The 15,165-nt window shown below is 48.8% G+C and overlaps 1 protein-coding gene across 1 annotated transcript; it reads right to left on the bottom strand.

Annotated features, from left to right (window-relative positions):
- Window positions 1–243: 243 nt before the first annotated feature.
- On the bottom strand, window positions 244–13,369 carry FAM207A (family with sequence similarity 207, member A; the record flags this gene model as incomplete). Its single annotated transcript, XM_010085721.1, has 4 exons — window positions 244–370; window positions 2,936–3,004; window positions 8,484–8,637; window positions 13,306–13,369. Coding segments are annotated over 4 exons (414 nt in total), but the record flags the coding sequence as incomplete, so codon positions are not given.
- Window positions 13,370–15,165: the final 1,796 nt, after the last annotated feature.

The following is a 15,165-nucleotide window of genomic DNA, read 5'->3' on the forward strand; positions in this document are numbered from 1 at the left end:
TCCGCACAAAGATCTTGCAGAACACCCCGCTCTCTGCAGGCTGCTTGCCAAGGAGCAGCTGCCACTGTCAGGAGAGAACTGCATTATTCCTGCAGACAGAAACCAGGACTGTTGGATTTAATAATCTGCTGAACTGCTTCCAAGGACTGAAGTGGCTGAGAGGTCATGTTAGTGATGTGCTCCTTTGCAGCCCGCAGCCCTTTGCACCAGCTTCAGTGTGCACGTTTGGTGGCAGCTGGTGCCCTAGAGGGGTTTACCTTCTTCCTCCTGCCTCAGCCTCTTGGAGAGATGCTCGCTGATGGCCATGAGGGGGTTGGCTCTGTACCTGGGGTTGGTGATGACCTCCTGAAACCGAGCCACTTCCTCCTCTCTGAGGAAAGAAAAATAAGACACAAATGCTAAGTGCCTCACACAAAAGGAACTGAGCAGATAAGGACAGAACTCATAAAAGCAGCGGGTTTCTCTACAGACAGAATGATCCTGGCTGTAAACCTCAGAAAGAAACAGTGCAAGAAATAAACCTAATTTACCCAAGGGCAAAGCTCAAATTGCTGCAAGCTTCATGGGAGCCAGAGACTTGATCTCATGCCACAGAGACAGAAACAATCACGTTAGTGTCCAGCATCACTTGGAAATGTTTTTTTGAGAGCTTTTCTCTAGTAAATCAGGAAGAAGAGACTGTGGGTATCTGGTATATCACTAAGAATGAAAACTAGTTCAGAGTTCACTAGCACAAAAGCATATTCTGCTTTTGAGAGCTCATCTACTGACCTTTATTGCTCAGCACAGAGGTTTGTTAATCCTATGTGCCACACTAGGTAAACACGATGGGAGGAGCATGACAGGATTACCTTTGCATGCTTGGTCACAGCTGGTTGCTGTGGAAATGGTCTTGTCTTAAAAAGCAAGCAAACAGGGGGGGAAAAAAAAGTGTTAAAAAAAAAAAAGTGAATTTTCACAGAAGTCACATCCATTGCGACGTCCCCAGCTCCCTCTGACAGAGTGCCAGGCTCTCCACAGCCCAGCCAGACACACATTTCCATGTTCTCGGTAGCTGCTGTGGATCAGCAGAGTGCTCTTCAGCTTGCAGCACGCAGCTAGTTCCCCCCTGGCAGGGCCCTTCCATTCAATGCCAGCCCTGCCCCTGCCAGAGGAACAGAGAGAGAAGCCAAACCTGAAGCTTGGGTTTGTGGCAGTTGGGGCAACAGGGCGAGGCTTAGAGAACCTCCAGCACTAACATACACCCTGGAAAATAAACCTCAAAGACCTTCCTCCCATATTTTTCCTTCCCAAGAAGCACAGACTTCCCAGACCACTACGGTAGGGCACATGCCACTGTGCATCTGTTCAGTTTTGTGCAGAGGAAAAGAGTGGGGCACACGGGACCATCACCTTGCAGATACAGAAGAACGTGGTGGAGTTGCCTATTTGGATTTTACAAGTCCCTCCTCAAGCAGTGTTTCTCACACAGGAGTTCCAGCACAATGAGACACTCACTGGTGGCACTCGAGGCCATGAACTTTGGGCTTCTGTAATGAGCCATGGAGGGATTTATCTGGAAAGGCAGAACTGAGCAAGAAAGGCATCCCAGCACCGCCACTGCCCGGTTTCCGACAGAGAAGGGTATCCACAGAGTGTGCTGGAGAGCAGCGCTGGGATCTGTAGACTTGACTGTTCTCCTCGGCCTCAGGTTGAAGTTGAATGTCTCAGAACTGACAGAAATCCTGGAAACAGCGATCGCAGAAAGCAACTACTGCCAGATCACAGTGCCTAGCCCCAGGAGAAATTAAGTTCTTAATGCCTGGTGGCAGTATAAAATATCCAACAGATTATACAGAGGAATAAGGAGTTGCCCTTAACCAAGCCCAAGAATTATTCAAAAGCATTTAGTCCTTCATTTTACAAGAAAAGGTAATGCCAGATGCCAAAGGACGTATGGCATGTAAGTTAGCTTGCCAGAGGTGTTCCAACAGAGCAGCTGGAGCTCCTGATGCTACGCCAAGTTCCAGGAGCTCCTCACCTACACAGGCACAGGAGGCTTTCCTGAAGGGTGTCAGCTAGAGCTACAGCTGGTGTCATCAGAGACTGAGCCATGGCTGGATGCTGCAGCTCCAACTCAGCAAGCCGAGACAAGGGACGCACCATCTGGTTGATAAGCACATCATTCACGCCGCACAGAGGGACACAGTACAGACATATTCACTTGGTACAGCCAGAAATGACAAATGTGGCCAGGAAGAATGAGGTGAGAGTTGGTGTGGGTTGTCCTGAAACCCCACAGACCATACACAGGAGGCCCAAGCCATCACTTTCTTTTCAACCAGACAGGGAAAGTGAACTCTTAAAGGTGTAAGTGCAGTTTCCTGTGCTCTTCTTGCTTAGATGTTACACAAGACAGAAGCCAAAGCAGACTGAATCCATTGACCGAGTCTGGTAGGGACTAAGACAGAAAGACACATTTTTCACTTGTGAGGGTGGTGAGGCAGTGGCCCAGGTTGCCCAGAGAAGCTGTGGATGCCCCATCCCTGGAGGGGTTCAAGGCCAGGCTGGATGAGGCTTTGAGCAACCTGGGCTAGTGGGAGGTGTCCCTGCCCATGGCAGGGGGTGGAACTCCACTTCCAACCCAAACCACTCTGATTCTATGGTTCTATGACACACATAAACATCCTGCACTACATAAAGGGGAAAGTCAATCCTGCCACCTCTTTTTGGGCCTTCAGGTGTGCAAGACTGAAACACAGGTTGCTGAGACAGGTTGTGTGATCATCCTTGGAGATACTCAAAAGCTGTGTGGACACGGTCCTGGGCAAACCAGTTCTAGGTCACCCTGCTTGAGCAGGAGGTTTGGACCAGATGATCTCCAGAGGTCCCTTCCAGTCTCAACTGTTCTATAATGCTCAGAAGTGACTGGACACTCTGTTAACTGGGTACTTACAAGAGCCGGTGTTTCTGAGCTTGTTTCATCAGACAGAAGTCTGCTGGTTCTGCCTTGGCTCTTACATGCCTGTGGAGAGATGAAACAAAAGAAGTGAGTGCTACAGAGGAGTGGTAATTTAGCAATTGCTGTGGAGATGGAAAGAGTCCAGGAATTCTGCATCTGCCTTCCCAGAAAGTATAGGTAATTGTCCTGTATGGAAATTGTCCTGAAAGGCAATTATTTCCATAGCCAGATGCTAATGGAGATGCAAGCTCCTTCCACCACACACAGACAGGAGCTCAGGAATCAGGACTGAATGGGCAGAAGGCAAATGCACTCAAGAAAAATCGGATCACTTAATGCTAGAACCAGTCATGAGCTGCCCATGCCCAGATCACTTTCTGCTTATCACTAACCTCCAGGTCAAACCGATACTGTTGCTTAGAGAAAAGATCCCATCGAACTTCCCCCCACCACCAGGCACACATCACCTCTGCACATCTCACGTTCCTTGCTAACGCTGCCGAGCTCCAGCATTGGCAGACATCGATTACAGACAGTGCCGCAGTTACTCAGCAAGAGGAGGGAACTGCCAGCCCTGCTTCCAGTCCTGCGGTGGGGAACCACTGGGGTACCGCTGGTAGCAACTCATGTTTGAAATTAATAGCATTCACAATACTGAAAGGTCATCTGGTTTCTTAATAATTTTTATCACTGTCTGACTACTCAAAGATTTGAGATTCTGCAACATTTACAAGTTGAAATTAATCTATGTTAATATAATTTTAAGATAAAGAATGGCAATATTCCTTTCTCCCTGTGAACACATATCCTCGCCAAAGGCTTGCCGGTTTAAGTCAGCCACAAACAGATCAGCACAACAGAGCTTCAGCTTTTGCCACCGAATGTAGCTTTTGAGAACCCATGAAGCTGCAAGAATATGGACGCATGGGGATGCAGGATGGTGCACTATGTGCAGCTGGGGCACAGCGGCAAGCATAGCTCTGCACTCTCTGCACCCATTTCTTATTCCTGGGCAAAGTCCAAGGAGACTGGAGGTGTAATCTCATCCTGCACAGGATGCTGGAAGCATGTGGTGCCCAATGCCAAGCAGTGACAGAGATTCATCACAAAGCCAAGCGCTGAGCCCAAGGGACATGTGGAAAGGGCAGCAACAGCTTTTGGGACTTGAAGTGCACAAGGGGAGTTGCAGGTAGAACTGGACATCAAGGAAAGGAGAAGAAACTTCCATTCTTCATAGAGGTAAACAGGAGAAAGAAGGGGGCAGAAGGTCTGCCCGTGCAGAGCAGCTCCCCTCTGACTCGCCCTGGGGCTGAGCCTCAGCACACAGCCCAAGGCAGGGAGAGGATATGCCTCCCACCCCTCTACTGGGGCAGGGCTCAAAGAGGAATCTTCCCTTACTGGGGGGTGCTGGGGGCCAGGGCCTCCCCCACTTCATCTGCCCCAGAGCCCCTCAGCTTTCTCCAGGTTAGGAAACAAGACAGTCCCTCACCTTCTCTTCCAGACAGCAAGATCTGGTCTCTTCTTGGCAGTGTTACAGTGACCTCCTCTTCCTATTTTCCTCTCTGACCCTCTACCCCCCATCCTTTTATTCTGCATTGTTTTCCCCATTCTTCCTTTCTTCCTCCTCCCTTGCCCCATATTCATTCACCCCACTCATTTTCATCATCCCTCTCTACTCGACCAGCTCCTGCTCCTTTTCCTCATCTCTCCCTCTCTCCATCCTGGCCCATTTTATTTTTCCTCAAGGAGGATCCTGGCAGACCCAATCTGCTGAAGGTTGCTCTCACCACTGCCCCGATCACATCTGATTTACCCTCAGCCCAACGCACTGTGCCCCAGCATCAAATCTCCCTGGCAACCCAGACAAACCCAAACAGCGTGGATGTACATCAGCCAGCCTTCGCAGCACAGAGCCTGTGCAGGAAAGGGCAGATCGATGCCTGCGCGATGCTCCTGCACGCTTCGGTCCCTCTCAAGGTCACCCTGGCACTGCCTGAGAGCTCACGAGGAACGGCAATCAGCAAGAGCAGACCAACAGCTACAGGGGTTCAAGCAGCTCCCGTCACACTGCTGCATCCCCTGGTACTGTAAGACACGGAGCAGGAAGCATCTCTGTTCCCTTCATGTCCGTTAACTGCTTGATACAGGAACAGTCTCTTGTCCCAGTTTGCCTGGATCGCTCACAGAAGCACAAAGAAATCCTTTCTCAAGTTGGATGGCAACCCACCATCACTGGAGCAAGGGGCTTGCCAAGTGTGCCACCGAGTCGCCATGGCAGTCCCTTCAAAGATGAGTAGCTCTGCAGAGGGTGACAATGCTTAAAGGAAAGCTTTTAAGCACATCCTGGGCCATATGAGACCATGTGCCCCAGAGGCTGTGCCTCTCGGGACAGCTTCCTCTGCAGCACATCACGAAGGCTTTAGGCTGTGCAAGCCCACGTCTGCTTTCTGCCACCCCACAATTTTAAAGGGCTTGGTGCTTCTGAAGGGTTTTCAGTTCCACTCAACAGCTCTGTCCCACCAGTCTGGCAGGTTCAAAAGGCTGCTGCTTGAATTTCCCACCCCCAAACCACCAGCACACTGCCTGCTCACTTGGACCATGTTACTAGCCCTGTTTCATTACACTTCATTGCCTTCATTCATTATAAAACAGAATAAAAACCTCACTGTAATTCTCTCCTACCCAGCAGGAGATCAAATTCCTGGAGAATCTAATCTTTTATTAATAATGCTGACAAATCACCAGAGTATTACCCTTCATTTATGTAATGATTCAAATCTTATAAAAGCCTCCTCTGATTATTTCAAACACGCACACACATATCCTCATGCGGTCCAGGAAGCTACAAGCCAGCAAGAGGAAGAAAAGCACTGTAGCTTCTCCATGCCATTACCAAAGGGGATTGCTTTCTGGTAGGCATGTCCCAAGCAATCTGGGTGCCATCAGTCAATGCCAAGCTCCCACCTCCACTCTGCTGACTGCAGATGGTGCTGGCCAATCCCAAAATTCTCAGCCAGGGCTGGGACTTCTCTACCCTGCTGTGCCACAGGCCCACTGGGCTTTCCAGACACCTGAGCCTTGCAGCCAGAGTGAAAACAGAGCCAGAGGATGAGCTCAGGCTTCCAAAAGGAGAGAAGTGTGGCCACACTCTGGCCACGACAGCGCTTCTCTGAGAATGTCAGGCTGGAGATTCGTACAAGACCACCGAACGCTTCCATGTGTGCCACGCATCCTCTGCCATGAAGTGTACTACAGAAGAGAAGAGCGACTGCAGTAGCTGCAAGGACCATTTTGGCCAGTGTTCTGCCTTGAAGCAGCTTGCAGCAGATGCCAGGAGAGCAATAAGACCAAGGCAAGTGTATACCCACATCCTCTCCAGTATTTGCAGCTCAGAGGCCTTGTGCCAGCCACAGTTTATATACATGCAGTAACCCTCCACGGAGCTCTCCTCATTGGATTTGTCACTTCTCACCTGAAGTCACAGGCTTCCCTCAGCCGCGACACCCTGCAGCAAGGAGCTGGGCAGAGCAGCGAGCCTCCTGCTTGCACTGAACCGGCTACTCGCTAGCTATGTTTGATGTCCTTTGTTTCTCATACTGGAAAAGAAGACCAATTACTCCCAATTGCATCACACTTGATTTTTTAGACTATTACATTCCCAAACCTCTTTGCCTCTATCTCCTATCCAGGCTAAGGACTCCTCAGCTCATTTAGTCATCTCTTGTGCAGAAGCTGTGCCAGACACTTCACCATCATCCTTGTCAGCTGTCTCTGAGCCTTTTCCAGTTTTACTCTACCTTTTGAGCTGGTCCACAACTGCAGGCTGTAGCGACACCATGTATTTGTACTAGATTACACACCTGGGAAAGCAATCCCCAAAGGAAGCTCCCTACTTGTCCTCCCTCCCCTATACATACTTTCCACAAGCCACTCTCCTGGATAGCAGAGCCTCAGCCACCAAGTGGGCTGGGGTAAAATGACGAGGGAGAATGATTCCTGAACTCAGCCTGGAGTCAGATGCCACATGTCCTTGTGGCACATCATCACAGAAAGAGGGCAAAGCCACCTATTCTGGCCCAGAAGTCTATCCAACCAGCCCTCAGTGCTCTGAAAGACTTGGAACTCTGCGTGTACTTTTGCTGTTCATTCCCACTGAAAGAGAGGGCAGGCTGACTGAAGGGCTGCATAAAGGAAAAAAAAAAAAGGAAAAAAAAAAAAGGAAAAAAAAAGCTATTCAAAGAATTAGAAGCCAAGTTAAGGAAGGAAATATTTTCCCATGCTTAGATGCAAGGTTTATAGCTGCTGTTTGTCTGAGGAGTAGCTTTGCAGAAGCACAGGGAACTGTCAGCTCAGCCATGCTCTGTAGGTGGATGTCCCTCCTGGGTCAGAATTTATTTCTGGGGCATCCACCAAGTCACAAGAGGGTTCATGGTATCTCCAGCCTTGATCTGTAACCAAAGAAGAGGGTGCTTTGCCAGACAACCTTCTTGGCTGTTCTCTAACCCAAATGCTTTCTTTTTACGGTCAAAACAAGTTTCTAGTTCCAACCCCTACTGAGCAACAGGAGGGAGGGACAAGCATTTGTGCAGCACGCAGAGCACTTTTATTCTGCGCTGGGGGATGCAAAAGCAGCTGCAACACTGTCTGGATAGTAAGGCAGAGCACTGCATTAAAAAGAAGACATAAGGGCAACCAGAACCCACCCTACGGCTGACTGGGATGGTTGACACGTGGGTGTCAGAGGACTAGAAATAGCCCTTCTCTGTCAGTATGATAAAGGGAACAGAAACATCATCTTTCTGCTCTTGTCCAAAATCACATTCTGAGCCAATGGGGTGAACAAAGAGTGTGGCCAGAGCAAAAAGCTCTGCTCAAAGGTCTTGAACTGCCTCAAGAGAAAGCCTGGAGGTCTGGAAGGACAGAACAGCAGGCTGCAACATGGCCAGAGGCTAATGTGGGAAGGGAACGAAAATCCTAGCAGGCAGCACTGTGCTCTGGACCCTGGCTCTCTAGAGATCCACTCCTCTCTGTCACCCCACAGCTGTGGGAACTTGGGCAAGCCTTCATCCTAATCTTCGCCACTTACAGTACAAGAATTTGTCCCCTTTGAAACCTGCAGATATAACCTGCTAGAACAGAATGGATTCCTCTTCTTGAGTCAAACAGCATTTGCTGATAGTTGAAGACAATTTTCATCACAAAAACCACCCCTCAAGTCCAGATTCTCAGGTGAGCTCAGGAGCATTACACTCTGGACACTTGTGGGTCACTCCTGCAACTTCCAGGACATCTGGTTGCTCCCAGCCCGTCTCATGCCGAGCCTCATCTGAGCAACACAGTTCCCTTCCCCTCTTAGCAATGGATTCAGAAGGCACATTGAAGCTTTTTTCTTGTGGCGACTGAAGTGTGGAAAGGGGCGAAACAGAGTTCTCCCAACCACTGGCACCGAGCTTGCATTGCCTGTAGCTACAAGCTGAGCTGAAAGGCATTTCATCCTGCAAGAAGAATGGAAATACACAGCCCATTCCTACACAGCACATACCTCTTGGGTGGCTTCCTGCCCCTGTCACCCGTCATCAGGTCAGAGAGCTCGGGTAGGGCTTCCATCAACGGCTGCATGTCTCCCACCACAGGTGTTGCTTTCCGCTTTGCTTCGGCTTTTTGCTTCTGCTTGGCTAGCTTCACACTTTCTATTTCTGAATCAGAAACAAGACATTACCGGAGGAAGGGAAAGCATTTGCAAGAGATGACCCCTTGAGCTAAGAAATCCATAGGCTGCTTCACCATCTATGGGAACAACAGGCCAGAAGTGATTTAAACCAAAGAAAGACTGAAAATAATGCAGCTGGGTAGCTCCTCCCTTGCTGTGTTTGCTTATAACAATATGCATCTCCACTGACATTTGCAATTGGAAGTAAAGTCCCCAGACTGATTTTGTCTGAACTGTTTCCATCACTTGCACCATGGCATGTGAGACTGTTCGTTGCTCACGGCAACACGTCACTGGAGTCCCAGGGTGGAAAGAAACCATGCTGACCTTGCATGGAATTGGGAGAGAGAAACAAGAGGGGAAGGAACAAACCAAATACAGTCAGCCCCACATGTGGCATTAAACAGTCACAGCACCATATCTGCTTTGCTGTTGGGATAAAGCAATGGTCTCCTAGCACAGGCAAAAAAAAGATGAACTTAATTGCAGTTGTTTACTTAGTTCAGAGCAAGTCAAGGTCTCACCTTCATGACTCATGGTGGAGCTCAAGCAGTCGGATACTGGTTAAACTGGGCTGTTAGAAAAGCACTGTAGCAAGCGGCAGACACAGAGGCAGCCAGCTTTTCCTCGAGACCACATTTCCCAGTCTCCCTGCAGCAGCTCTGAACAAGGCTGGGGACACATAAGGCTCTAAAAACATCACGGCAGTCTCCCTTCTTGGCCATGGGAGTTGGGCATTGAAAGCCACAAGTTTCTGCCTCAGTCCTTGAGGCTTCCTGGTGTAGGAACAGCTCCTGCAGCTGCCCAAGCCTTACAGAGCCAGCATCCCCCGGGGCAAGCCCCAGCAGAACACGTTCTCCTCCAGGACAGCCCCCAAAAGCCCACCACAGCTACAAGCCTGAGCTCCAAGATGCCCTAACCTGTCCCAGAAGTCCCTTGAGGATGCCACCAGAAACAGCTAGAGCTCAGCAGGATCCATGAGCTCCTTTTTTCCTTCTGCCACGTGGTCACTGGGTCTGGAAACCCCTGAGAGGTATCCGTGCTGCAGGTTACACAACGGAGGACTCAATCTCCTCCCCGCGCACCCAGCGGAGGCCGCAGCAGAAGAGCAGGCGTTTGCTTACTGCCTTGGACAACGAGCATAATGCAAGGATGAGCCTCGGTGCTGAGCTAGAGACTCTTTGTCTGGTCGTGACAGAGCGCAGCGGCAGCAGCCGTGGGGCCAAGCTGGCAACACAGGGAGGCCAACGGCTTCCAACGCAGCATGGCCACAGAAGCAGGACTAAATCAGCACGAGTATTGCTGGTGGGAACATGGAAGCTGCCGGTCCCACTGTACAGACTGCAGGCAGGATGCCACCTGCAATGCTGGGTCTAATCCTGCTGCCCACATTCAAGAAAGCAGAACTCAAATTCACTGGCTAGCCGCTGGCTCCTTTAATTTCTTTGTTTTGTTTGCTCCCGGACTCAGCTGAGCCAAAGAGCAATGGTTTTTCATGAACTGCAGTTTTGCTGTACATGGATGTTTGTGACAAATCTGGATTGTAAGCGCTTCTCCTCGCAGCAATGCCTGCCAAGAACACAGCTTTCTGTTCTGCATCACTTCTTTTTTTGGTCTGGCTTTATGAAGCTGACTACTTCAGTGCTTTCATAAACAGTATGTGCTCAAAATTTTCAGACACCTGATTCTGCGCAAACATCCCAAATTCTTTTCCTATGAAGTCTTGTTCGTCTGAGGAGCCATGCAATATATGTATTTTTAAATGTGCATACTTCTAATGTCTGAAGCATTGCATAATTTTTTTTCCCTCTCTAGCCTCTCCTGAGATGATTTATTGGAATGGAAGAAATCTCCAAGTTTTGCATTTGCACTACTGGGCTGAACTTTATTTCCCAGGGTCTTGGCATCCAGTGTCACAAAAGCAGCCCTGGGACAAGAAGAAACAACAAACTCTTGGGAAGATTTAGGAAAACAGAGATGTAATGATAACAATTTCAGCAGTCTAAGTTGTGTTCTCTTTTGGGGGTGAGGGGAGCAGGCAAAGACTGCAAAACCCACAAAGAATTGGCAGTTATCTGTCAATGCCTTTCCGTTGACTGCAGCTCTTTAAGGTCACAATGTCAGAACGCTAAGTTTCATTTAAAAATCACCATCTCTGGAAATACCAGTTCATTTCACTCCATCAGCTAATAGTCATAATATCAGTTTCTTCATTTATGTTTATATAGGCTCCTTCCAGCTATTCCATTTTTCTCAATAACAAGCTGCACACCTGGTACTAAACACTTGCTGGCTTTCCTTACAGAAATCCCCTGGGATGTGCTACCCTTAGCAAAGCTTTGCTAGGAAATGCTGATGTTTGCCAACTGGACACAAGTTTAGTGGGAGAGTCAAGAGAGCCAGTGATTTAGGTACTTCCGTATTTCTAAAGCAGCTCTAATACCTAGTATCTTCTAAGACAGAGATAACTTGGCCTGAAGTTTTCTAACTTGGTGTTCTCCCCAAAGCAAAGCCTCTGCACTTCATTTGTTTTCCCTCAGGTTAGTAACTTCAGAGCCGAGAGGAGGAAAGAGGCCATGGCAGGGCCAAAATAACATATATCAACTTGAGAAAACGTCCCAGTTTCAGCTGGGACAGAGTTAACTTTCTTCCCAGCAGCCAGTGTGAGGCTGGTTTGGGTTTGTGCTGAGGAGAAGCTGATCACACACTGATGGGTGCTCAGAAGCAAGCTGATAAATGTGATATTTACGCGGCTGCCAAGGTCAGACAGGAGAAGCTGGGAGGGAGCCCAGCCCCAGTGACCAGCCCAGGATTCGACCTCAGGGTTAGGACTGAGACCCCAACTGGCCGATGGTCTGTTCCATATCATGCACGGCATGGCCAGGAGAGAGGTGAGGCTCTGTCCAGAAGGGCTCTCTCTTGCTCTGGGTTGTTTCCCTCAGGGTTGCCCCTCTCTCAGGGTCATCTCGATCTCGTGGACACTTGGGCTCTTACCTCCATTCCCAGATTGTGGTTTCAGGACTCTCCCTGCTCTGGGATCATTAGCCAGGAATGGGCTGAGCCTTAGCCATCAGGTAGTGAGCAGTGTCGCTGTGTATCACTCATTCGTATATATTACTATTATTATCATTATTATCATTACTATTTTCAATATTTTTGTAGTTTAGTTATTAAATTGTTCTTATCTCAACCCATGAGTCTCTTTTCCCTTTACTCCTTTAATTAATTCTCTCCCCTATCCCTGGGAGGCGGGAGGGTGAGTGAGTCAAACCACAACAGAAAGACTGATGCTACAAAGGCAGGGATCCTGCTCCTGGGCTTTTCCAAAGCAGCTGACCTTGACTATGGGAGCAGTGCTGTCGCCTAACTGCAGGAGCGTGCCCTCTGTTGCTTGCAGAAGACACAAGTCCCAGGTGCCCCTTTTACTGGGGGTCCATCATAAAATGCTGCTGAGGACATGCCTTCCTCCACAGCACCTGGTACAAGTACTGGTATCAGGGGAGGGAAAGCTCAACTGTGCTCCAGCAGTCCCCTCCTCTGTTCCTGGTGGAACAGGATCAGCCAAGGAGAGACCTTTAGGAGCACTGAAATTACAGCTGGATAGGCCAAACGTTAGGACTAGCACAGCCGTCTGTGCTTTGTGCCAGACAGGGACACTGGGGGTTGCAGATGCCAAAGGCACTTGGAAGTTGTTTGTTGGTGCTAGGGAGGAGGTTTCCTTCACACTCACAGTGTTAAATGATCAGCTTTTTCTGGAAGAGGAGCCAGAGACACCTTCACTGCAACTGGTGAAATCACAGGTTGATGAACTTGGGCTCGGAGCTCAGGAGCAGAGAGCATATGGTGCAGCAGAAAGCCACAACCCTCAGCCCCAAACACAGTCTGTCCGCAACTCTGTTGGGCAGGAAGGTGTTAAGGGAAAAGCCTGTCCCAAGAACAGCTCCAGGTAGCAAGAGGAATGCTATCCTCTAACTCAGCATCACCTCTTACTGTGCTGAGATACTAAAGCAAAAACAGACACTTCCCACAGGAAACAGAAGCATTTCTGCCATGGGCTGGTTTTGTTTAGGTCTTATTTCACATCCTCGAGAAAGGCCAGACTGTCTGGTAAAGTGGGTTCACTGACCTGTGGCACATGGGAAAGAGCAGTAACACAACCAGCAGTGTCCAGAGACCTCCCGTACCAAAGGGCTTTCCCCACAGATCCTGGGGATTAGCTGGTGGCTGCACAGCTCCAGGCTGCCCTCCTGGCCCCAGAGCTCCCCGAGGAGGAGGAGATCTGCTATACAGCTAGCCATACCTGTACCAGAGCTTTAAAAGATAGAGAAACATGCTAAACCTACATGAGCACAGTGTTCTATCTGGATAAATAGAAGTTTTATGTAGTCACATTATACATGGAGGAAGATCAAAAGTAGGTGTGCGGCAATGACTCAATCTCGGTGCTAAACACTGAGAAACGATACCTGTGACTTTTGCACCATGGGCTAGGGAGCAGATGTGAAGGTTTCTGAGAAGGATTCAGCCTCCCCCAGCACTCCCCAACCCTCCCACTCACACCCCACATACAGAGACCCAACGGAGCCATGCTCCATGATGCCCACAGTCCCTCCGTGACGCCCACGGTCCCTCCGTGCCTCAGCGCAGTACTTACTCTGCAGCCACCTTTCTTTCCTCAGCTTCATTTTTTCTTTTTTGGAAAGAACTGTTTTTTCTTCTAAACCTAAAAGAAAAGAGAGACATGAGATGGAGCCTGGCTCCTGCACACAGATTCAGTGCTGGACACTTCCCAAAGATAGCAGAGTTCGGAATATTTTGCTCAACCTTTGATGTTTCTGAACTTGCCGGCAGGTCAGGGACTATACCACACCTCAAATTTTAGCCAAGCAAATCAAACCCATCTTGGTGTTGGTTAAAAAATAAGAAAAAGGCACCCACCAGCAGCATAGGACCTGTTTTCTCAGGCCAGGTAGTTCCTTGAGAAAAGCTTTTTGAGAGCCCCTTGCCCCATGTCCTGCACTCCTGCATGAACCTGGCATCTTCTGAAGACCTGCTGCAAGTAATGGGAGGACCTACCGGTTCCAGAATTGGCAGCAAAAAGCAAGTTTTTAATCTGAAAATGTACACGCTGATAAAGCTAAGAAGAAGGAAAACAGCCTGCAGACATGGGTGAGAATAGGAAGGGGAATGGCGACCAGACACAGCTATCGGCATCTGCCTGCCCAACGACCCCAGCGCCTGTCCAGACAGCAAGTGGCGGGCAGGGGAAGGACTGAAAAGGGGCTGAAATACCCAGATCCATGGCAGCCCGAAGGAGCAGCCGATTACTAACAGCTTGTAAAAAAGGCTAGTACCTACTAGATAGCAAATACAGTATTTGGAAGCCAGCTGTGGATCACTGATATCCAATACCAAGTAAAATAATGTCACAAATATTTTTACTGGAGATCTGTTGCAGACATTATAAAATTTTATCTTATCTGCCGTGTTAAAAAAAAAAATTGACTTCAGTCAGCTTTTATCCTGAAATGTGCTGGAAATACTGTGACAGGATTGCCCAAGGAGGAACAGGCTCCCCAAAGAGCACTCCTTTCACCTTCGGTTATTCTTAAGACTGGAAAAGAAAAAATAACCTTTCTTCTCCCCAGAAGAAACAGGAGAAAGGAATTCAATGCAACTCTGAAAACAACTCACTGAGGGCAACTTCTCTGAAGCTACAAATCTTTCAGGATGATTTAAACAAACGCAGGATCATAATTGAGTCATCTCAATGCCTCAAGATCAGAACAAGCCTCCTGGGGCCGGGGGGGCTTTTCCATAAAGCCAACAACCACCACCATGTTCTAAGTTTCTGGAGGACACAGAGAACGAAGCTGCAGCTTTCACTGCCTCATGTCCCAGAAAAATACGCTACTGCAATCGATGCACCCAAGAAGTGAGAAATAACACCACACCTAGAAGCCATCACTCACTTACGAAGCCCAGGGATGTCTCAAAGGGTTTGTACGTGACTGATGCTGCTACCCATTTTTCCATCTCCTGCAATAAAGCACCAATGCACTGCCACCCGGCCATGCCCGGGCCAGCAGGACAGCCCAGCCAGGACGTGGGGCCAGGCAACAACAGAGACAAATATCTCATCGTATTAAGAGCAAATTTCCTCAATCTGTTTGCTGCAGTATCAAAAAGCAGATGCTAAAACAACTAATTGTGTGTTCCAATAACCAGCTCCAAACTACCTCTGCCACCGATCACCCCGTGTTTCTGTGGCTTCAGGGGGGGAAAAAAAAGCATGAATCATGAGAGGCCAAAACGCAAATTGGGCCCCAATGATGTCCGAGGGGCTGCCTGAGCCTGCCCAGATTTCAGTGGCGAGGAGATTTGTCCCCTCGTCTGAAAACATGCTCATTACTTCATTGGGAAAACAGTGTCCAGTGGGATTTGTTAAGGAGAAAATATATATATATAAAAAAATCAACCAGCTAGCTAATTCTAGTAATAACAACAATTCAGA

The sequence above is a fragment of the Pterocles gutturalis genome, unplaced genomic scaffold (genome assembly GCF_000699245.1).
Source record: "Pterocles gutturalis isolate BGI_N339 unplaced genomic scaffold, ASM69924v1 scaffold20955, whole genome shotgun sequence".
In the NCBI taxonomy this organism is placed as follows: domain Eukaryota; kingdom Metazoa; phylum Chordata; class Aves; order Pterocliformes; family Pteroclidae; genus Pterocles; species Pterocles gutturalis.